Consider the following 24835-nt stretch of genomic DNA (forward strand, 5'->3'; position numbering starts at 1 on the left):
TCACATTTACCGAAACATATTTCACATTGTGTACAGGAGTAGAAACGTTTTCAAATAGTTTTGGTGATCCCATAGTGATCTAAAAAATTATAATTGTGTAGGATTTGATGTCAGACAGTGAGAACCAAAGCATCATGTCCCTTCATACAGTATATGTAAATATCTGTGTAGTTACAACTGCATTTCTACACAGAAAGGTGTAGAAGGATTAAAGATAAAAAAAGGCATACATTGAGTTCGTTATCAGTTGAGTGGCATTCAACCCTTTAAAGTCACCAACTAAAACAACCAATAACGAAAATGTAAAAAAAAAAACCATCAAACAAACAACTAAAATAATCATATGTCATTTAGATTGATAATCCCAGAGATATTAAAGAATTAAACAGTCAAGCTGATACAGTTAAAGTAAGGTACCTAAAAATCATGATTTACATCTGTTAATTTGGCGTTCTCTGTTTGACTGTAAACAATGTCCAAAACTGCTAGCTTGTTCAAAAAACCTCATTCAAACAAAAAAATAAATAAAAAAATAAATAAAATACTGACAGGAAAGTGTACAGAAGTCCCTTGTATCATGCTGTACATACAATTTTCTTAATTAGTGGTCAGTGAACATGCAATGAAAGATAAACTCATTCCCTTTTCCCCCTGATACAAGTCATTGTAGGAGACCTGCTATTACTAATATGTACCCACTTTTTTCAAATATGATGCAATTTCTTCTAAATTTGTACAGCATTGAGTTTTTCAGGAACGCTGGAGATAGGCACCAGCAACCCCTGCGACCCCATGAGGGATTAAGCGGGTCAGAAAATGGATGGATGGATGGATGGAGTTTTTCAGGCTTAGAAAAAAACTGAAAAATGAAAAAAAAAAAATTTGATCAATAAAGGCTGTGGCTGTATTCCCAAATTTAGTACTGCAATTTTATTTATTTTTTGATATTTTCAAAATATCAAACTGTACTTTTAACAAATTTGTAACTAAATTGCAATGAGCATTCCCAGGAAAGTCAACAAGAATAAAGGCACTTTTTTATTTTTTATTTTACCAGCACCGTAATTATGTTTTTGTTTCGTTTTATCATGCAGAGTAAAACTGAAGATACATGGCAAAGATTCAACAAGGCATCTGGCAGTAGTGTTGTTAGCATGCAACATGACACACAAAACATGGAGTTTGTTGTTCTCAGCAAGGCAGTTGAGCTGCAATTATTTAAAGGGATAGCTTGGTATTTTTAAGTTCGGCTTCGTTACAAGCAGGTCACGTCTGATCTGCAGAAGACAACCCTTTTGGCGTCTTCATTTAGAGCAATTCCAGATTATTTGGTCCTGGCGGTTGAAGCTAATGGCTTGTCCAACTTTGGCCAAGAACACGTCAGATTTTACTGGTGTGTTCACATTGGTGCCACAATGTCGGCTCTTTTACTTGCAGTCGTTCACCTGGCATTATCGCCAGGCACTTTCAATTAACTGCCACTCCAGTCCCCTCACTCACTTTTTTACAGGCTTGGTCCTTTCTGGACTTGTCTCGATGGTAATAATTGCTTGAGTCATGCAACTCAGGCTGACCTCTGTCAGCTTTTGTTCCATGTTCCTGATTGGTTGTTGCAGTGCAATGAGACACAAAATTTAAACTTTTTCAGCTCCAACAACTGTCGCTTCGCATCCATCACAGGTGTTGTGTTGCTCTGGCTTCGCTTTAATCACCAAAATTACATGTTTTGTGCCGCTAGAATTGCCTCTGTGGCCTTGCGAGGAGAGATCAAAAGTTAGCACACAGCTTCAGTCGCTTCAGCTAAAAACCACTGATCAGGCCCAAAATCTGGGTGTAGTGATGGACTCAGACTTGAACCTCCAAAAGCATCTAAAGACAATTACAAGGTCAGCTTTCTATCACCTGAAGAACATTTCCAGGATTAAAGGACTAATGTCTCAGCAGGATCTGGAAAAACTAATCCATGCGTTTATTTTTAGTCGAATTGATTACTGCAACGGTGTTTTCACAGGTCTTCCTAAAAAGTGGATCAGACAGCTGCAGCTGATCCAGAACGCTGCTGCCTGCATCCTCACTAAGACTAAGAAAGTAGAGCACATAACCCCAGTTCTAAAGTCCTTACACTGGCTCCCTGTATCTCAGAGAATAGACTTTAAAATACTTCAGTTAGTCTATAAATCCCTAAATGGCTTTAGCACCTAAATACATCACAGACTTGTTATCAGTGTATCAACCCTCCAGACCACTAAGGTCTTCTGGCTCCAGCCTGCTCTGCATACCTAGAACCAGAACCCAACACGGAGAAGCAGCATTTAGTTCCTATGCTCCACTTATCTGGAACAAACTTCCAGAAAACTGTAAAGGTGCTGAAAGCCTGAGTTCATTTAAATCAAGATTAAAAACACATTTGTTTGAAATTGCCTTTGACTGTTCTACTTAAACTGAATCACCAATTTTTTGTTCTATTTTCTATCTGCATTTTATTCCTACTTGTTTTTATTCTGTTTTATTTTGCTATATTTTAATCATGTAAAGCACTTTGCATTGTTTTTGTACTGAATTGTGCTTTATAAATAAATTTTGCCTTGCCTTGCCTAGCGTCACATCGCTCCTGCGTGGCACCTGTGCGTAGGTGTTTCTTATAAATCTGTCGCTCGGTCTGCAACTTTCGTGTTCAGTGTGAACATGCCTTTAGAAACTCCCATGACAATAAAACATCAACTTTACAGCAATTTACATGAATGCTGTTTCATCAATCATAACACTGTGGTCATGTTTGCATTTAAAGGTTATTTACACAGGATCTGATGATAGTTTGCACAGGAACTGGATCAAAGAAGCGCTGCACCACCAATGACCTTCCTGTGTGAAACATGTACAGAGAATAAGCATTTAAAACATTGCCAGCGAGGAAGTGTAAAAATCAGTAAAACAACATTCACTTCAATCGTTTTAATGACTTTGCTGTTCATACCAATTTACTTTTCTATCTAATGGTTTCTCTGATGAGAACTGCTTTAAAAGTCTCATTCTCTGTACATGTTTCACAAAGGAAGATATGAAAGTATAGAACATTGAAATTTCAGTGGCGTTTTTAATTCAAATCCCATTGACACATATTTCATATAAACAACATATTCCGTTGGAAGATCACCGGTGCTGTACCACCTCCAGCCTCAGTGTCTGGTAAAAGTATTCACATGCTTCTTTGGAGAAAAACTGCAAAATTCAAGCGTTAAAACAGCTTAAAAAGGAGCATTGGGCAACTTTAAAGGTTAAATATTATTTTTTTTGTCTTTCCCATACATGCCCTTACAGTTGCCCTACGGGTAAAAGTAGTTTTCCTCTATTTACCGCAGTTGCCTCTGTAGGCTCCGTTAGCCAGTTCATGAGAGAGAGATTTGGGTCTAACTCTCTGGGTGTGTGCGCTACGCGTTGCACGCTCTTGTTCACCTGGCTACTTTGTTGAGTTTCCGCTGCCATTGACGCATTAGTGAGAGAAGATGGGCTAACTTCAATGTTTGCCACTTTCTTACCTCAGAAGACATTACGCCACTGGTATCATTTCAACTTGCCGCCAGAGGGGGAAAACTTGTGCAAAACCTCCGGGACCTGCGCTATGCTCCTTTGAAAGTTAATAAAAATGGGTTTGCATTAAACACAACATTCCTTTGGTGATTATTGTTGTTTTTGAGATAAATAGATGATGAACAAATTAAGTTTTACTAAATGCATTCATTTAGTAAAAAGTCAAGACAGTTACCTAGCGTGAGTAAGGTGTTTCCCACTTATAGCCTTTTAACAGGACCTGACTAAAAAACAATCCTGAACCATCCCTTTAATGCATCTTTGAGGTAACAGAGGTCACGGTCAGATAAATTTTTAGAAGTTTCTTGATTCGATTTACTTGTTCACATCGGCTTACTCTAACACAGTCATGGCTCCCTATGCAATTTTAATTGTCACCTGAAACACCTGGTTTTCACTACGATACGTCAGCATATTTTCTGCAATACGCAGAAAAACCTGATCTAAAAAATGGACAAAATCAGAAGACTGAACCATTTTATGATATTTTGCGCATAAAGGTAAAGTAGAGCTGTGGCACAATAACACAGCAGCTTTCAGGGCTTCCAGCTTCAAGAGGATCGTTTCTGTTGTATGTCATAAATAGCTGTGGTGATTCCCCAGGTAATGCATGAGCGCAGAACAACAAGGGTGCCTCCTCGGTACAGCAGAGCCACGCTGTGATTCCGAGATTTCCACAGCGCCCTCCAACATGCCACGACGCCCTTCGCCTCCCCTCCGACCTGCGCCTGCATGTTTGCTACCAGCACAGACAGCGGGTACAGAGTCAGGCTGATTGCCATCGAGGTCAGAGTTCCTGAGACAAACGAGGAGACCATGGGAGGGAGTCCCTGTCCTGCCACAATGGCGCACACAGGGCCCTTGAAGCCAAAATACAGGGCGCTGCCTAGGGTGTTCCGGGCTGTGACAGGCAGGAAGGCTCTGTAGTAGCCCTGGCTAATCCTCTCCACCGTCAACCTCTTGAGAACGCTCCTTAAGGACGGTAGATGCCTGTCATTCTGGCTGTTCTGCAGCACATTCTGAACACGCTCGAAAGGGGTGAAGACCACAGCTTCCACCATACCAGCACCAAATCCAGCCAGAGCAGACAGGGCAGCTGGAGAGGTGGCATTGTGGGCTGACAGTGAAAGATGACGGAGGAGTGTGTCCTGGAGACCAAAGAGGAGCGTGCCGTTCAGGGTCCTCATCAGGAGCGGTGGAACCACGCCCCTGTAGAGCTTTGCAGGCCCCTCTTTATAGAGCTGTCCCACCGCCCGGTGGGCTGAGGTGTTGTGGATCTGTTGACGGAAAATGGTCTTGTAGACAGGAAAGGCGAAAACGGTGGGGAGTGCTGACAGCAAGCTGGAGGTTCCTCCGTGTAAGTAGCTTTGGAGGCGAATGGCTGTGCTCTGAGGACCTCTTTCCTCTTGTTGGTGGTCAGAGCTTCCTGCCATCGTTGAGCTTGGAAAATGAAATAGCAAATCATGTTAGGCTTACACTGATCCAAGACGAGCACGACTGAAGATCACAATCCAACACTTAAAAAAAGGAAGTGTTTATTTTCAACAATATAAAAGTTGGACAATTATTGGCATGCTAAACAAACCATCCGATTAGTAATTGATGAAAAATATGACGACACAGAGGCCCATTAATTTTACCCCCAGCCCACTAGACTGGATGAAAAAAAGTTAGCACCACAAATAGAGTGGCAGGGAGTGGTCACCAAGTCTCCATAACCGCCCTGTAAGTGTCAGTGAAATAATTTATTTCTTGGAAAAAATGTATGTAATATCATCTTTATTGTCATTGAAACATACTTCAATCTGAAAAACTCACAGAGAAAGAAAAGGCAATTAGAAGGATTTTATTGACACAATATTTTAAGTCTTTGGCGCTCAGACCTCGGCAGGAACATTAATGCTGAATTATACTTTAATATGCATAAGTAGATGTATGAGAACAGGGATGTTCCCCCCAGGCCTGAAACTGGTGGTGGAGTGGAGATAGAAGAAGTTTGTTCAGTCCATATGATGATCTGTTTGAACTAGATGTCCAACTTGATAAATACAGGTTTGCATGAACTGTCCATGATGAGCAAGCTTGAAGCGACTGTGGAGAGGAAAAACTCCCCTTTGGGAAGAAACCTCTGGCAGAACCGGGCCCAACATGGTGGTCTTCTGCCGGACCAATAACAGGCGACTGAAGGGAGAAAACACTCTGATGGGTTGAGGATGGAGGAACGTCTTGGAAGCTAGATGAACTCAGCTATGATGGTGGAGAAGGGGTCGGGGGTGGGTTGAATCGGACATCTGATTCAAAATCTGACATGCAATCCGTTTGCGCTTGCTGGTTAGCAGGCTGAGACGTGGATTTGAAGTTGCTTTTAAGATGAGCGCGGGATGCTGATTGGCTTCATGGAGGTGCGGTTCGTAGCTGATTGGCTCACATCAGAGGCGGATCAGACTCTGAATGGCGGCAGGCGATGAGTTTCTTCGATTGAACTTGCGCTTCAGCTTCATATTACAACGAAATTTGTTCTCTGCTTTTAACTCATCACCCTTGGGGAGCAGTGGGCTGCCATGTGCGGCGCCCGGGAGGCGTTCTGGGGTTAAGGGTCTTGCTCAGGGAGCCAGAGTGCAGGCAGTGGGGATCAAACCAGGTACTTGCAACCTTCTCTGAGTGCAAGCACACTGCTCTAACCACTAGGCCAACACTCCACTTCCTTATGGTGGCCTTAGGTTGTTCAGCAGGACTTGGTGTATTACTGCAATAATATGTGGCATAGACCCAACGATTTTAGCATTATGGAGATGGATAATAATTAGAGCTGGAGAAGAAATGTGTGCTGTGACAGGGATTGCTTGGATTTCACTTTCTGCTTTAATGCTCTGTGATGAACTCTGACTTTCAGAAATACTTTCAGCTTCATCATAAACCTTTACTCGTGCTTTTGCGGCATTACATAAACCAGCAGTTGAACTCAAGCAACAAGTGCATTTTGTATGCAGAACTGAAGTTAAGGAAGCCAGTCCAACTGATGTGATTGAGGCTTTGGAATCCGATTTCTCTGAACATACAACAGATGACAATCCAGTTTCACAGGAAGACATTTTGTTCATGTCAAAGGTGACCAATGGCATAAAACAGAAGTAAGATGATCATTACGAACTTACCATTTTTTTTCCATTGGAGAAAATATCTTCCAATAAAAAAGGAAATGATGGGAGAAGTTGAAGGGACAGATCCTGAACCGCGTACAGGTCTTGGACACACCGTGCAGTCAAAACAAGTGAACCCTGTTCTAGAGCGTCTAAAGAAGTTCTCTGATTGGTCGAGAGCTGTAAAGACTATTGCCAGACTCAAACAATGCATAAAAGAGTTTAAATGTGTTCAAGAAAGAACAAAGAAAACAACAGATCTTGAAGAGAGAAGAGACACAGAAGTGTTCATTATCAAGCCAGTGCAATAAGAAGCTTTTACTGAGGAAATACAGACAATCAGATCTCAGAAGGAAAATTATCTGCACAAGCATAACAGACTAAAGCAGCTAAATGCTTTCTTGGACAAGTCCGATGTTCTCTGGGTGGGAGGAAGATTTTCCCAATCAGCCTTGCATCATCATGTCATACATCCCGCTATTCTTCCCAAGGAGTCCCATGTATCAGCCCCCCTCGTTAAACACTAGCACGGACGTGTACATCATCAAGGAAGAGACATGACCATAAATGAATTGTGTGCAAATGGCATATGGATTTTAGGATGTGGAAGTATGGTTTCCTCGCACGTTTACCACTGTGTTAAATGTAGGCGATATAGAAAGACCACAAATGTCCAACAGATGGCAGAGTTACCAGAAGTAAGAACAAAAACAGCACCTCCTTTTACATATTGCGGTGTTGACTGTTTTGACCCATTCATGGTAAAGGAAGGAAGAAAGGAAGTCAAAAGATATGGATTATTGTTCCCCTGCCTATGTTCACGAGCTGTGCATATTGAAATACTTGATGACTTATCAACTGATGCTTTCATGAACGCTCTTCGGGTTCTGATTGCCATAAGAGGTCCTGTTTGACAACTAAGATGTGATCAAGGGACAATTTTATGGCAGCCAGAAGAGAGTTTTTAGAGCTAATGAAGAATATGGACAAAGAACCACAAAGAGCTATTGGTTGCGAATTTGTGATGAACGTTCCATCAGCTGGCCACATGGGAGGCATCTGGGAACGGCAAATTCGAACAGTACGAAGCATACTAACAGCCATGTTAGATAAATTCTCAAACAGACTTGATACAACTAGTCTAAGAACGCTCCTTTAAGAGACAATGGCCATCATTAACAGCAGACCCTTAAGTGTGGATTATCTTAATGATCCCTTGGGTTCAGAGCCCAATCACATTTTAACGATGAAGTCTTCAGTTATTCTTCCCCCTCCAGGACAGTTTTGCAGAGAGGATTTGTACTTGATCAAAAGATGGAGAAGAGTAATATTTCTAGCAGACGAGTTTTGGCAAAGATGGAAACGAGAATATCTGCTAAATCTCCAACAGCGACAGAAATGGCAGAAAGTTTCACGGAACCTGCACACTAATGACATTGTGATCCTATAAGAAGATGTAAATGGAAGCTAGATCTAGTAATAGAGACTCTAGAGAGCCCAGAAGGCAAGGTTCGAAAAGGTGAAACTAAAGACAAGTGAAACGACATTTGGCAAAGAAAAAACACTGACAATGTTGATATATTTAGAAAGACCTATTCATAAGGTAGTGACGTTACCTGAGACTAATACAGAGTAAAACAGACTTTAATCTTGACACTCATTGGAAAATCACATTGAAAACAAATTAGTGATCTTGGTAGGAGTGTGTCAGTGAAATAATTTATTTCTTGGAAAATTTTATGTTTATTTTGAACAGTTAAGATAATGTATTTTAAGTTGTTTGGTTCACATTTTGAGATTTGTGTAAAATGACTGTATTTTATTTCTTTTCAAAGTATTTGTTGAAAGTTATCGCGAGATTTGCGTATATGAGAAAGACTGTGAGATTTGAATAAACAGAGAAGGAGCAGAAATCTGGAAAAGAGCTACGAGTAGCAGTCTCGTGTTTCCTGCAGCTGTCAAGGTAGTTGTAGTTATGTTTGTAATATTTTGTAAATGTATTTGTTATGGTGTTTTAATTACTTAATATTTTCATTTAAAGTGGACAATAAAGAATTTATCCGTAAAAAAAGTGGCAGGCAGTCACAAGGTAACTTTTGTTAAAGTATGAGTCACCTGACTCTCTGTAAATGTATCTATTTCTAAAGCTTTGTCTTTATTTCTGTAGTTTTCACGGCGTTTAAGCCGTTTAACAAAGAGCCCGTCTAAAGTAAGCCGTGCCAGTGTTGTCACTTTGGAGTTACAGTATGTTTGAATCTTGGCTTGCAAATAAAAGAGATTTGTGTAGCCAAGCTGTTAATGGCAAATTAGCTAGTTAAGAACAAGAGAAGTTTACTTTTTAACAGTAACTTAAATCATACTAACATGTTTGTATTTGTGTAGCTTTATCTTTGATTGAATTGCTTCTCGGGGTTGGCCCTATATAATGACCGAAATAGGGGGCCCCAAAATCAAATTATGCTTAGGGACCCATGGAGGCTGGGGCCGGCCCTGGGCTGCCCCTTCAAGCTCCTAATTTATTATTCTGGTAGTGGGATGAGGCGGTGGGTTGGGCGGAAACATTTTTGTTTTCAGTGCCACGCTGTACACGATGGAGAAGAATAGCGGTGAGCATGCGGACTGTAAGGGGCTCTTTTTAAAGAGGGAACTGGGATGAATCCACCTTACGAATTGCCCCTTGCGCACCTGCAAGGCGACACAAGCCCCCCACCATCTCTAAAAAGAATCCGGCGTCATGAATCCGCCCTTGGTGATTGGCGATCCCTTCCTGTTATTTTTCAATTTAAGCTGTTAGTTTTTAAATAAATAATTAAAAAAAACATTTAAAAAAGGCCAATATGCGACCTTTAAACAGTAGATACCATAATACGCATAAACATATTCGTAGGTTTTGAATGATGGAAGCAACAATCTGGTGAGGTGGGTCTCTGTTGTGCCGCTGTTTAACAAGAACAGCCATGCTGGCGAACTGGATAAACGAGCAATTAGGAACGCGCTCAAGGTTCTCTTACTCAAAATATAAACGCTTACCTCTCAGTTTGATCTTCCACGGCTTCCTTTGTTTTTTTTATTTCTCACTGATGCTCAAATTAAGCAAGCACACGTCTGCTGGTCTTCTAATTAACGGAACATAGACAAAGCAAATCACTCAATCTTAGGAAACCGAAAGAGACTTACCGCTTCTATGAAGCGACGCGGCTTTGAAAACAACAGGATGCGCTGGGGTTACGCCGCCCATAGACATATATACTATATACGGCCCGCCTCATTCTGCGGCTTGGTTCTGCATCATCAGTCCCCGACAGGAGCGTCATTTTTCACAGTGTCACAAAAATATCTGTATTAATGCGAAACCTTTATTGTTATTTTTGCTTTCTTAAGATCGCTTACCCCCCATTTAAAATCTGATGATTTCCAGATCAGCCAAGGGACTTCATATCACATTAAAACAATTACGATGTAAGTGTTACAATTGGTCAGCAGGGGGCGTTGTGCGTCCAAGCCAAGAAAAGTTGACGTAAACCGTGACGATTATCAAAAGTAAAATCACTTTTGCGTGTGTACGAGGCACGTTTGAAAACATGACCACCCAAAAACAAGCACGGTCATGCTACTTGCTACCAGGATGAGGCATCAATGTTTAGGGTATAAACATGCTTTCTATGACCAGTGCTGACTAAAAGGAGCTCACACTTCAGTTTTATTGTTTCAAATACAAAGTTGAATTTACTCAGCTTTTAAATTATCTTCCAAATGTTAGAGGACAAATCAATTTTGGACCCAATTATTTTGAAAATCCCAAAATTTTGATGAAAATACAAATTAAGAGTGCACCCTTTTAATGTCAGCATGTAACAAAAATTAAAGCTATAAGTGCTATTATTTAACCACACATTAGGTTGTTTAATTAATCTTTCATGCTATCAAATCAAGAAATAAAAGCCATACACACTTCTACCTAGGTATCTACACTTGTGCGATACCTATATCTTCCAACAGTGACTAAATGAGTTTAAAGCAAACAAATGACCACAGATTTCATATTGGCATATTCAAATTTATTGAGAACGCATCCTCAAATACTCGGTGCATTCACTCTACTGTAAAAGAACACAAAGGTTTGAGTTATGCACATGAACAACAGATTATTTGACGAACAAAAAACAAACAAAACAAAAACACAGGGATCGCAGGTGATGATTTGTGAATGAAGCTCCAGCCTGCAGAGACCCCAAGCTAAAAAACCTGACTGTTTCTTTGTCTTCATCTTAAACTCTGGAGGAAAAAATAAAAACATGGCAAACTTTGGAGACACCGGCCGTTCCCCACTCAATGAGGGCACCTCAACAGTTGAAAGAAACAGCCTAAAAAAAACCCCCAAAAGATATCGATTTCAGCCTGCTAAGACGCTTGAAAGCTCTTCATCCAGTGAGGAAAAACTAAAATCAAAACCCGAGGGGGAAAAAAAAGGGGGGGAGTAGTAGAAGAGTAGAGGAGAATGTCATTTCATTTCAGACTTTTGAGGCACTCTTGGTTGAGTGGAGCTTCAGTGGCACTGTAAACTAGCTGAGTACACATTCAATGGAGTAACGTTATCCTTTCGAGCAACAGAAGAAACTACGGTCATTCAATGTAACAGAAAGCAGAGTGACAGCTTTATATAACGGACGCTTCTCCTGAGCACTGGAACCTGCCGGGGATATTTATAGAAGCTCTTCGACGACAACGTGACAAGACGATCAGGAGGAAAACGGGGAGTTTTAGATGTACTGAAAGTAACACAACGTTCACAGTGGATAAATACATGGTTTATCCATACACATAAATAAGCCTGGCTGAAGCTGGTAGCCTGCGCTTGCTTCGGCTCCCCAACCATGAAGGGACGCCAGTTTTAAAGGGCGGAGGGACTCGAGAGAGGCGGGTGGGGGTGGGGCTGCGTTAGTAAGGGACACGACAGCCGATTCATTCATTGGTTGTTTGGGACGCGGTTAATTAGCAGGACAGCTTTGTTAATGGTAGTGTTGGGGGTGGGGGGGAGCATTCCCTCTCGTCTTTTTTGGTATCGACTGAGCCCAGATGACGGCGCTGCTACAGGGGGACGTGGCTGAAAAGGTAAGACACGGATTCGCCGTTGTGAGTTCTGCGGATGGCCTCTGCGAGGATCATCGAGATGTCTATCACCTGGAGGAAGAGGAGAAGATATCGTCAGCGTTGCAGTAGCCGCTCAGCTAACCCAAATGTCCGACTTCCCAAATCCTTTTAAGCAACAGAAGAAATTAATAAATTTAATACATTTATTCATTAAATAAATAAATAAAAGGGAAGGAAAAAAAGAAAAAAAGGAGAAGAAAAAAAGAAGAAAAAAGAAGAAATGAATAAATAAATAAAATAATCAAAAATTTTTATTATTATTTTTGGTGTCTCCTTGCACTTTTCCTTTCTTGGTGTTATTGCCAACCTGTATTTTGGAGCAATGCTTCATCTTCTCCTCCTGAGGGATTGTGTTGGTGACGACGACGGCTTCAAAGCAGGCGTTGTTGATGCGTGAAATGGCTGGACCGGAGAAGATGCCGTGGGTCAGGATGGCATAAACCTTTGTGGCACCCGCAGAGATGAGTCTGAAGTGAGAGAAAGAGCACAGCGCTTTGCTGGAATCAAACGCGTTTCAGCACCAATGCAGTTCTCTGAGAGTTTAATTAAACACAGACCAAGTTAGGCACCACTTGGGCTGCACACAGCCATAAGGGGTTATTTCTGCACATTTTTCAGGTCCAAATTTCAGAATTCCTGGAGTTCTTAGTCATTTTAAGCCCGTTTTAAAGAACATCAAATTGCACTATTAAAGCTATAGTTGGTAATGCTGTTTAGAAACACTTTGTTATACTGGGTAAAATTGTCCTTCCATCCTGAAAGTAGTTAATACAGTATATATTCACAAAAAGGAGCTTAAAAAAAAAAAATCCTTCTTTGTGGGAGCTGCAGGCTTTAAAAAACTTGTCCCTCGGACCCGGGGGAAAAACAAAACAAAAAAACAAACAAAAAAAACATCACCTTTTCTACTGGGGTCCGTTCTTCGTACGTCGCTAACTCAGTTAGCAGGATTTCATTGTTGACGATTTGGCATTATCTTGGATCGTTTGGTTCTTCGAAAGACGTCCTGCACTTGTTGTCATAGCAACATGTGCGCCAGCTTAAGCCTGCTCGAGAGCAGGCTTATTTCATGTAAACAAGATTAGATCATGGCTGTATAAGCGGAGGAGATAGAGAAGTCTGCCGTAGCCATGTCCATTTTTACGACAGCAACCTGTTGCGGAAGGTGCAAGAATAATTTGCATAGTTTTTCGAATTAATCGCGTATTGCGCAATAGACAGGATCCTTTAGTGCAGCGCGACAGTGTAGAGATTTTTTCTTGGTGGCTGTTATAAACAGACAAACACATCATTTAACAGTGGCTTTTAAAGAGGAAAACGTGATGTTGGAGCCATAAATCTAAAATATTTAAGTTATTTGTATGATAGTTTGCTTTTTATTTTTATCATATTCAGTAAGAAGAATTGTTCGGGCATTTTTATTGTGAAGTTTAGTTTTACTTTGAAAGGCTTGCGTCCTGTCGAGCCGTATATTGTATTAGAAAAAAAACTATGAATGGATTATCTAGACACGGAGCAATACAGTTTTACCGTGTAAACTGTGGATGACTAATTGGAAAAGGAAGATTTTCATTTTTTATGGATAAAGATTTTTTTTGTTAAAATTCCCAGTTTGCACATGTCCTTTACTTCCCGTGCCTGAGGAATGACACTGAAAGTGACAAGTGCCTTTTTAAAATAAAGTGTAATAATTAAAGGCTACCATTTTGTAGAATATTCTTGTATTTCACTTTTACTTGTCCCTATGTTCTAGTGGGTCCCGTGGAGGCTCTGACATAAAAGAACAAATAATATCAAATTATTAAAATGCAAAAATTCATGCTGTAGAATGTGATAGAAACATCTAACATGGACAGCACTTATGCATGTAATTTGTCTGCTACTTTTTACCAGCCCTCTCTCCTGGCTGTAGCAGACTTTGAGGTGTTCCCTGTCGTTTTAATTGACTCAAATTCGGCATAACCTTCCATTAAAAGCTGGTGTTCTGCTTGGGAGAAAAACTGTGGGCGTTCTTTGGCCATGCTGAACAACCAATAGCAGCGCTGCTGATCATTGTTTCTACTATCGATACATTTCCCTTTTAAACAAACGCATGAACGCGCAGTTATCTCAGATAACTCAATCCAGCCATACTAATCGTAAACAACAGGTGTGTTCGAAGAACCCAATTAGCCGGATCATGATTAGCCGAATGAAATCATCTTGGATGTGTCATTTGATCTCGGATGTTTTAAGCAACGTACGAAGAACGGACCCCTGGTTGTACCACACGGCAATCACTGTGACTCGCTCACGTAACGCCAGTATCCACGCTCTTTCCTTCTGAGTTTCTGCTAGCCGGCTACGTATGCGCACTTCTAGTGTTTATGTATCCGGTTAGCTTAGCGGCTAGGTTAGCAGTTAGCTTCAGTGTTAGCCGCTCATTGTAGCTCCGCTGCTCTCACCGTAGACTTTGAACATGGCTGAGAGTAACAAGCAGTGAACCCCGTTTGTGTTTATGAGAAGAAGAGGAGGGCCTCAGTAGAAAGAAATGAGACCAGAGTGGATTTGGGAGAATTTTTTCATGCGATCCCCATGAAGAGCGCAAGGGAGCTATAAGGAATCCCACAATCCTTTGAGTGAGATGACGTATAAGCACAGCCTTCGCACGGAAATTAACGAGAACGGCCAGAGAGAAGAGGCTGCGCACTTTGTAGTTCCTTTTCAGAACGCTGATTTAACTCACATCATCCATGTGCGTTTCCGTCACGTAATGATGTCGGAGTTAAAGGCTGTCTGACTAAAGGCTGGCACAGCAGTCCGAAGCTCCTGTCCTCCCCACGATAAGAGTTCTTACTGTTGACCCCATGAAAGGTCAAGAAACAGGAGCTCAGAGCTATAAATAGAGGTATTTGGGTGGAGCCTCTGCATGGACAGATGGATAGAAGTGGATGGATGAGTAGATTGACAGAAAGTTGGATGAAGACACTGCCAGGAGGAAAAATAGACAGATGGATGGAAAGATGAATAAACAAATAGGCCACTGAATAAATGGATGTAAGGATGGATCAGTGCATGAAAGACCAGAGAAGGATGGATCCTACTATCATAGCACTGGACACATAATTACATAATAATGCTTTGAAAAAAGGTCATATTTTCTTGTTCCATGTCCATCCAAACCTGGAAACGGCACCATACTTTCCCCAGAGTTTAGCAGACGACGTAGGAACAATGTTCGATTAAAAAGCTACAGAGTGGCTTACTTGTCGGCAGCATGGCAGATTGTCCCACACGTGTCAGCCATGTCGTCCACTAGAATTGCAACTCGATCCCTCACATCCCCGACGAGAACCATGCGGTCCACCTCATTTGCCTTTTTCCTCTCCTTGTGAATTAGAGCAAAGTCCACATTCAGCCTGTCGGCAATGGAGGTGACCCTGCAGAGGGAGAGCACAACGTATACAAGCTGAAGACGATCACGTCAAAACTGCGCCCCGTCAACAAACCGCTAATCTGGAGAAATCTCCAAAAGAAATACGGTGAAGGCTTAAGGCCGGCGTACCTCTTGGCTCCTCCTGCATCAGGCGACACAATGATACAGTTTTTCCACTCGGGGATATTCTCCTTGATCCATTTCAGGACAGCTGGCTCTGCATACAAGTTATCCACAGGGATATCAAAGAATCCCTGGAAAAAGACAAACGAATGCACTCTGGTCAGGCACGCCTGCTCCCATGGCCTCGTTCCTCACTCTGTTGACAGCTAGGCAAACTCGAGGTAATGCAAGGGAGTATTTTATTTGCACAGGTATGATGTGATCAGTGTATCTAGAGGCTGCTGAAAAAAAAACCATTTCCCTGTTTTCAGTTAATGTACGCATGTGCACATTTCAAACTTAAAAATCATGTCTTAAAATGCATTTTCCTATCAGTATCATCTCTATCACCTATGCTGTTTTAGCAGGACTGTCCAGTAAATGCCCTCAGGCAGAGCAGGTTTAGGAGGGAACACTTGCAGTTTAGATGCAAGTGGTGGAAAAACTGTTTTACTGGCGAAATAAAAACAGAAAGCAGAGGAGCAAAATACAATTAACTGGTGCAGAAAGCCAAATATCAGCCATGTTTTCTGTCACCCACCTGTATCTGCGAGGCATGCAAGTCCATGGTGATGATGTGGTCTGCGCCCGAAACAGACAACATGTTGGCCACCAGCTTGGCAGAGATAGGAGCGCGGCTCTGCAATGAAAACAGATCCCCTCAGTCACATGGAATAAAAAAAAAAAAAAAAAAGTGGCAGGCAGGGCTCATGTCTAAAAATAACACTTCACTAAGAGCTCAGCACCAGACTTCATTTATAGCAGTAAAAGGATAAAATCTGTATAAAAATCGACCGCTAAATTTGGGAAAACGACACTTCTTCTGTGTGAATAATGCAGATATATTTGAATTAATTCGATAAAATGTATTTATGTCAGGAATTTACTAGCATTTTTTATTTTGTATTACTGAGCAGAGCTTATTTCTAATGAGACCAACCACGAAAAAAAAAAAAAATCACTTTTACTTGTGCATCTTTTTTGACCACTTCTTTATTCTTCCACTGAACTTCCCATTGTTATGCTTCATTACAACACTCTACACAGCAAATGACTTTTTGTGACACACACTCTTTGTCGAGCGTGTAAGTATCTCTCAGTTCCGTAGTATCCTCCATTGTTGTGTAGGCCATAACATCGCTTTTCTGAATCACAAACTATCCTTCAAGCTCTCACTGTGTGTGATGAATGTTCAAAAGTGGATGTAATTCCGTCTTTTCTTTTTGGATTGAATAAAATACACAAAAGCTTTTGATCAGTGAGACGGTGAAATACATGCAGTGCATAATCCACTCATGCGATGAGATTTACAGGGTAGAATGACAGCGGAAAAAAAGCAACACATGAAACAAAAAAAAAAAAAAAGTGGGAGTTAAAGACAGCGTGGAGAGGCCGATAAAAGCAAAGCCAGAAGTGGGAGCGAATTCGCCTTAAGGAGCTGATGGCAGGCGGACATGTCTGCAGGCTTCTTGTCATGATGCTGGGTGGCAAATGGCATGACAGAAGTAAGTAGACAAATATCCCTCACCCCCACCTTGTCCTTCTTGTCCTGCCGGGCATACGGGAAGCAGGGGATGACAGCTGTGACCCTGGAGGCGGAGGCAATCTTGCAGGCGTTGATCATGATCAGCAGCTCCATCAAATTGTCATTGATCTCGCCGCAGCCGCTCTGCACGATGTAGACGTCCTCGCCACGCACGCTCTCCCCGATCTCCACGCTACCGGGGAAAAAGAGGTGAGAAAACAAACGGCACTTTGAGCCAAGCAGGCGGCAGACTGGTGACACAAAGTAAACAATGGTTTGTCTTTGCCATGTGATTTGGCCGGATCAAGGGTTACGTCGGTGATAAATGAAGCGTGAAGACCCGCACGTGACGCTGCGGTTTTAGTTTTTCCGCTAGCTTGAGTTGTTTCGCTAGAATAACGCCGTTAGAGAAGTTCTTGTGAGTTCTGGAGGACGTGTGGACTACAAGTTCCGTAAAACACTGCGCGACAATCTTCACCGTGACTGCACGTTTCCCATTAACCGCCCACAAACCGCTAGGTCACAGCATTTAACCATAACGCACATTTCGTCAGCAGCGCGGACGCAAATAATAATAGTAATAATAATAATAATAAAAAGCTTACCATGTTTCTTGGTTGCTAAATTTCTTGGTAACAACCTTCCCCAGTTCGAGACCGAGGCGGTCTGCTATTTTCTGAGACAGATCCGGATGAGAGCTGCCGCTAAAAATCTTAATATTCGGCATTTTGCAGCGTCGTTCGGGGCGTCGTGCGGCTCCGGGAGAGCTGCGGCGGCGAGCAGCTGTCGAGTCAGAGGCAACAACTGGGAACAGATCAACAGTTGATGAGCTACTCTGCACCGAGCCGTGGAGCGCTTCCCTACCTAACCTCCATTATGTCCCACACCTCGCGCGCGCGTTCGTTCGTTGTCGAACGGGACGCGCGCACGCAGCTTTCGTTTACGCCGTGCCGCCATGACGTCAGCGTCGACGAGGAAGAGCTCAGTGGTCTATGGGCATCATCATGATTATGGGAGTGTGGTATATGGTTCAGCGGGTGAAATAAATAAAATAAAATAGATGTTATCCAAGCTATAGCATTGATACTTTGTATAGGGGGAGTTAAATCAACACCAATGTGTGATTTACAAGTAGAATCAGGCAAAATGGCATTACGTATCAGAAGACAGCAGTTAATTGTTAATTATTGGATATTTAAAAGGCAATAATGAAAATCACCCTGTTAAGAAAGTGTTCGAAAATGGTTGGGAAAAAGGAAAGGAATTAAACACATAATCTTGGCTGGGTTGAGGAATATAGAGCAAGAACATTTAATGTACATAAAGAACCAGTCCAACAGTAAAGACCGTTATGGCCAACAGGGACTTGGAAATCCATTAGTGTAGACAGATCATTATCAAATATTAAGACAATAAATACTACAGATAGCCTATGTCACATGGACGACCTTGAGCGGTTGGGTTTTTGTTCAGTGAGACAGAGTCTTGAACCAGAGTCAGGTGGAGAACAGCAGCAGTTTATTTTTCCACTCAGCATCCACACAACACTGTCCTTCACAGCTGACACTGCAGTCTTAAATAGTCCCAGCTGTGACGGACCAAACCATATTAAATTGACAGGGGAATCTCTTAATCAATCTCCACCAATTTACATAAAATACATTTTATTAAATACCATACTTCTATTTACTTTTTATAAATATTTTTCCATTTTATCATTACACCTTAAATAAACACCACAAATAAACCCAACAATCCCCCCCTAGTCTCCTCAATGGCCTCTCCCAAAGCTATATATGGCGTCTGGACCCCCGGGGTAGAATTTGTCCAAACACCCTGGAGAGGACACAGAAAAGATAGGTGAGTCACTTTACCACAGCACTCCTCACTCAACAGAGTATGCACACATTTGCTTAGTTTTTCCTCACCATTAGCTCATTGCTCTGTGGTAATCATTATGCTCCTCCACAGGCACCAGCAACCAACCTCACTCAATGAGGAGCAGCTGTGCAGAGCCCAAAACAAAGGCCACATACCAATCGCCAAAATGCTCAATAAATATAATTAAAACTTCTTGTGTGCAAACTTATTGCTGTGCAAATCTCTGCTTAAAGTGCGAATGCTAAATAAAGTGTTTGTTAATACAGTGCAGAAATACCTTTTAAGTGCCATACAGTACTATATATGTAAAATAGTCCCAGTAATGAAGATCTCTTCATTACATTTCCTCCCTCCTCTCTTAAAAGCACAGTACCTCAGTCCTCCGACATTCTGGATAAACAGTCAGCAACCACATTAGCCTTCCCTGGCTTGTACTGCACCGTGAAATCAAATGGCTGCAGTGCCAAGTACCATCCAGCGATGCGGGCGTTGGCATCCCTCATTTGTCTCAACCACTGGAGGGCACGATGGTCAGTCTCTAAAATAAAGTGACGTCCCAAAAGATAGTACCTTAGAGCCTCGATAGCCCATTTCATGGCCAAACACTCCTTTTCCACTGTTGAATATCTTGTCTCCCTGTCAAGCAGCTTCCGACTCAGAAACACCACAGGTCTTCTTTCACCGTCCACCTCTTGTTGAAGAACGGCTCCAAGCCCCACTCCTGAAGCGTCTGTTTGTAAGATGAATGGCTTAGTGAAGTCTGGTGTGTGTAAAACTGGATGAGTACATACTGCTTGCTTGAGATCCTTAAACGCTCGATCACAGTCTTCCCTCCAGCACACTTTGTTGGGGGCTGCACCCTTTGTTAGATTGTTCAGTACAGCTGATCGCTCTGCAAAAGAAGGTATGAATTTCCGGTACCAACCCACTAAACCAAGAAATCCTCTCACCTTCTTCTTGGTCGTTGGAACTGGGAAGGAATGTATTGCGTCCATCTTCCCCACTTGAGGCTTTATTTTCCCAAACCCAATGACAAAACCCAAATACTCCACTTCTCTCTTAGCTACATTACACTTCTTTGGGTTAACAGTCAGTCCAGCCAACCTGATGCGGTGTAGCACCTCCTGCAGGTGAGTCAGATGCTCCTCCCAAGACCGGCTATACACCACAACATCATCTAAATATGCTGCAGAAAATGCTGACACATCTCTCAGTACATGATCCATTAAACGTTGGAATGTTGCGGGCGCACCCTGGAGCCCAAATGGCATGACTCTAAATTGGTACATACCAAAAGGAGTTTTGAAGGCCGTCAGCTCTCTCGCTTCTGGTGCCAAAGCCACTTGCCAGTATCCTTTGCACAGATCCAGCGTTGTGATGTAACTTGCCGAACCGACTTTCTCCAGTAAGTCGTCCACCCTGGGCATCGGGTACGGGTCAAAGTTGGACACAGCATTTAAATGTCTAAAATCTATACAAAATCTCAGGGAGGCGTCTTTCTTTGGCACCAGCACAATCGGGCTGCACCACTCACTCCTAGACTCTTCAATTATTCCCAACTCCAACATCAGCTTTATTTCTTTTTCCAGTACCGGAACCAAACGTTCTGGTATGCGATAGCTCTTTTGCCGACTCGGTGCATCTTCTTTCAGCCGAATCTTATGTTGGACCAGTGATGTAAATCCTGGAACTTCTTTAAAGAGCTGAGGGTCCAAGAACGGTTTGATTTTTTCCTGCTCAGTAGGAGACAGATGAGAAACGTCAACCAAAGCACAGTCTGACATGCTAGTTGGGAGAAATTTTTCGGTCACTTCCTCATCCTTAACTGCTCTCACAAATAACTCCTGGTGCACAGGCTCTTGTCGGCTGCGAAACTCTTTCAACAAGTTGAGATGAAAAGTCTGATGCTTTTTAGCTCTTTCCGGCATGTACAGTTCATAAACCACTTTACTCACTTGTTTGGTGATCTCATATGGTCCATGCCATTTTGTCAGCAGCTTGTTGTCACTGGTAGGCAACAGTAACAGAACCTTCTGTCCTGGCAAGAAGACTCTGTCTCTGGCCTTCTGATCGTACCATGTCTTTTGATGTTGTTGAGCTGCTTTCAGGTTGTCCTGTGCAAAAGATGCCATTTCCTGCAACCGCTCTCTCATGTTAATGACGTATGCTGCAATGTTTTCACCCTCTGGCTTAGCGTCTTCCCAACAGTCCTTCAGTAGATCCAGCGGACCTCTCACTTGGCGGCCATACAATAACTCAAAGGGTGAAAAACCTGTAGACACTTGTGGAACCTCCCGGTAAGCAAATAACAGGTACGGCAGCCATTGGTCCCAGTCGGCACCTGTGTCAGAGACAAACTTGCGCAGCATATTTTTAAGAGTCTGATTATATCTTTCCACTAACCCGTCCGTCTGGGGGTGGTAAGGGGTGGTCTTAAGTCCTTTAATCCCTAATAATTTATAAACCTGCTGCAAAAGTTTGGACAAAAAATTTGTTCCACAATCTGTGAGAATTTCTCTTGGTATTCCTACTCTAGAGAACAACTGCAGAAGACAGTTAGCAACATGTCGGGCTTTAATGGATCTGAGAGGAAAAGCCTCAGGGTACCGTGTCGCATAGTCACATATCACCAATATGTAACGGCAACCTGTAGAGCTCCTCTCTAATGGACCCACAATATCCATGCCTAGCCTCTCAAACGGTGTCTCAATAATTGGCAGCGGCTGTAGGTGGGCTCGGGTTACTCGTCTGCCAGAAGTCAACTGACATTTTCCACAGGAACTACAAAATTTTGAAATCTGGGTATACATTCCCGGCCAGACAAAACGGCTACTGATTCTACTCAGCGTCTTATGAAAAGCCATATGACCTGCCCATGGAATTGAGTGGCCCAGCTCCATGACTTTGTACCTGAACTGTTGTGGAAGGGCTAATGCGTCACTCTGTCCCTTCTTCTGATACAAAATGCCTCCTTTAATAATGTAAACTGCATCTTCCACGAAGTCTAACCGGCGCTGATGAGTTCCCCCCCCAGTTACTTTTTCAAACCACGGTTTTAAAGTAGGATCATCTCTCTGGAGTGCACCTACATCTGAGGGAATGTCAAACTCCAACAAGTTATTTGGCTTAGACAACTGTCCTATCCCTTCATCACCTGAGCCTTTGAATTTCTCCATTCTTTTCTGAGCTCTTGACTTTTTAGTTTTTCCCGGCTCTATTTCCAGAGACTCCCCATAAAAAGGCAGCTCTTCCAACACAGTCTTTGCACTTTGAGCTCTTGTGACTATATTACAAGGTTTCAGTGATTCTACTGGTATATCAGATTTTGGGCATAAATCCTGGGCCTCTCTGTTGGTAAGCCCTTTGGGTTCATATTCTGACTGGTGAATAAGGTCAAAAAGAGTGGGGATATCATTACCAAGTATAACGGAGTACGGCAAAGAGGGAACTACAGCTACATGTACCAAGTATGTTTGACCTCCCACTGTCAAATACACCTCAGCACTAGGGTAGACATGTTCATCTCCATGTACACATTTTATCTTAACCCCCACCCCACTTAGCTTTTCTTCAGAGATTAAGCTAGCATGCACTAGAGACTGGAAGCACCCAGAATCAAGCAAAGCTTCTTCTTTTTGCCCATTCACTAGAACAGAAACTGTACAAACCTTCTTTTGCACAGCCTCAATAGCTGGTCTTGGCACTGAACACAAAAGTGATGGCTTTGATTTAAGGGCGGGGCAAAAATGTTGCGTATGGCCAAAGCCATTACAATTGTAACATCTAATATCTTGCGCAGAAGACTTGTGAAATGACTTTTTTACATTAGGAGGTCTTTGAGAAGGGAGCTGCTTTGAACTAGAAAAATTTCTAGCCTGACTTTGACCAGAGCCCTGTTCACCCCCAGTGGACTTACTTGATGGGGCATAGTGAGTCTCTCGGCCAAAATAGGTGCTCTTGCTCCCCTTCCTGGCTGACGTGAAGACCTCTGCAAGAGTAGCTGCTTCTTTTGCCGTCTTCGGGTCGCGCTCACGGATCCAGATCTCCAACTCTGGATTAACCATTCTTAAAAACTGCTCCAGAATTATCTGCTCGGATATTTCTTGCACAGTACATTTATCAGGTTTAATCCATCTTGAAAACAAGTCTTTTAATCGCACATAAAGTTCACGTGGCGTCTCACCTGCTTCAATCTTCAGGCATCTGAAGCGGCGTCGATACGTATCAGCAGTGATTTCATATTTTGCCAGAATTGCCTCTTTCACTTTTTCATAGTCCTCAGAGTCAGCCATATCCATTAGAACATAGGCTGTGCGGGCCTTACCGGTCAACAAAGGGACCAGACGAACCGCCCACTCATCTCTAGCCCAGCGACACACCTGGGCCATCCTCTCGAACGTCGTCAGGAAATGCTCAATGTCATCATCCGTGGATAAGGGAAGAAACTTTGGTTCAATTATGGTCCTGGAACCACGAGCCAGCTGGACATCACCACCATCTGATTCTTCTGTAGGTGCTTCAGATGTCGTGGGTTGAAGATGTGCTTCTGATACATCAGATTTTCCAAGTACAGCATGCACTTGAAGCTGCATTTGTTGGAATTGATGCTGTATGCTTTTCCACCTCTGCTCCTGGCGGGAAAAATCTTTATCAATCTTCAGGTCTCTAGCCACTTGAGACCGCATCATAGATTTCACCATCACCGCCAGTTCCTCCAACTTATCTTCAGGGTTGGTTGTTGCCATTGTCTCCATTTCAGAAGAAGCTCCAGCTCCTTCCTCAGGCTCTCCCTCTTGGGCTGGCTTTTTTCCTCCTCTGGTCATCATCTTCTCTGGCATGAACATCCCACTCCTGACACCACTTGTCACATGGACGACCTTGAGCGGTTGGGTTTTTGTTCAGTGAGACAGAGTCTTGAACCAGAGTCAGGTGGAGAACAGCAGCAGTTTATTTTTCCACTCAGCATCCACACAACACTGTCCTTCACAGCTGACACTGCAGTCTTAAATAGTCCCAGCTGTGACGGACCAAACCATATTAAATTGACAGGGGAATCTCTTAATCAATCTCCACCAATTTACATAAAATACATTTTATTAAATACCATACTTCTATTTACTTTTTATAAATATTTTTCCATTTTATCATTACACCTTAAATAAACACCACAAATAAACCCAACAATCCCCCCCTAGTCTCCTCAATGGCCTCTCCCAAAGCTATATATGGCGTCTGGACCCCCGGGGTAGAATTTGTCCAAACACCCTGGAGAGGACACAGAAAAGATAGGTGAGTCACTTTACCACAGCACTCCTCACTCAACAGAGTATGCACACATTTGCTTAGTTTTTCCTCACCATTAGCTCATTGCTCTGTGGTAATCATTATGCTCCTCCACAGGCACCAGCAACCAACCTCACTCAATGAGGAGCAGCTGTGCAGAGCCCAAAACAAAGGCCACATACCAATCGCCAAAATGCTCAATAAATATAATTAAAACTTCTTGTGTGCAAACTTATTGCTGTGCAAATCTCTGCTTAAAGTGCGAATGCTAAATAAAGTGTTTGTTAATACAGTGCAGAAATACCTTTTAAGTGCCATACAGTACTATATATGTAAAATAGTCCCAGTAATGAAGATCTCTTCATTACAGCCTATGTGCCAAGATTGTTATAATCAAGCAGAGGATAAGTATAAGGGTTATTTACAAATTTATACAGATGGTTCGAAAGATCCAAAACTGAAGCAACTACTGTACCTGTTGTGATTCCTAAATTATAGATTTCAAAAAGTACATCTCATTTTTTGAGTATATATGCAGTATGATCATATAGTATAGCTATAGTATTGGTTTTAGATTGGTTAGAGGATCAGAATAAGTCAAATATTAGTTTGTAGTGATTCATTATTAAGCATTGATAAGGGAAGCACAAGGACTCACCAAAACATTTTGTTTGAGATCATTTTTGTTCA

At 42.3% G+C, this 24835-nt stretch overlaps 3 protein-coding genes across 4 annotated transcripts; all 3 read right to left on the minus strand.

Annotated features, from left to right (window-relative positions):
* Positions 1 to 2524: 2524 nt before the first annotated feature.
* Positions 2525 to 10164, minus strand: LOC105923167 (solute carrier family 25 member 53). Its single transcript, XM_036134969.1, has 3 exons — positions 10119 to 10164; positions 9906 to 10011; positions 2525 to 5028 (listed from the first exon to the last, which is right to left on the minus strand). The coding sequence occupies exon 3, from the start codon at positions 5019 to 5021 to the stop codon at positions 4140 to 4142; it is 882 nt and encodes a 293-aa protein (XP_035990862.1). The 5' UTR covers positions 5022 to 5028; positions 9906 to 10011; positions 10119 to 10164; the 3' UTR covers positions 2525 to 4139.
* Positions 10165 to 10764: 600 nt separating this feature from the next.
* Positions 10765 to 17896, minus strand: LOC105924867 (ribose-phosphate pyrophosphokinase 1). 2 transcript variants are annotated; one of them, XM_012860640.3, is made up of 7 exons: positions 17587 to 17896; positions 16991 to 17174; positions 15998 to 16096; positions 15424 to 15548; positions 15125 to 15298; positions 12187 to 12346; positions 10765 to 11909 (listed from the first exon to the last, which is right to left on the minus strand). In XM_012860640.3, exons 1-7 carry the CDS (start codon positions 17706 to 17708, stop codon positions 11817 to 11819), a joined length of 957 nt encoding a protein of 318 aa, XP_012716094.1. In that variant the 5' UTR covers positions 17709 to 17896; the 3' UTR covers positions 10765 to 11816. The 2 variants fall into 2 exon arrangements, with proteins under 2 accessions (XP_012716094.1, XP_012716093.1); XM_012860639.3 differs by having other exon boundaries at positions 16985 to 17174.
* A 1340-nt stretch (positions 17897 to 19236) lies between these two features.
* On the minus strand, positions 19237 to 23613 carry LOC118562542. Its single transcript, XM_036134979.1, has 3 exons — positions 20698 to 23613; positions 19433 to 19498; positions 19237 to 19377 (listed from the first exon to the last, which is right to left on the minus strand). The coding sequence occupies exons 1-3, from the start codon at positions 23605 to 23607 to the stop codon at positions 19237 to 19239; spliced, it is 3117 nt and encodes a 1038-aa protein (XP_035990872.1). The 5' UTR covers positions 23608 to 23613.
* Between the last annotated feature and the right edge of the window lie 1222 nt (positions 23614 to 24835).

The sequence above is a fragment of the Fundulus heteroclitus genome, unplaced genomic scaffold, assembly GCF_011125445.2.
Source record: "Fundulus heteroclitus isolate FHET01 unplaced genomic scaffold, MU-UCD_Fhet_4.1 scaffold_97, whole genome shotgun sequence".
Taxonomy (NCBI): domain Eukaryota; kingdom Metazoa; phylum Chordata; class Actinopteri; order Cyprinodontiformes; family Fundulidae; genus Fundulus; species Fundulus heteroclitus.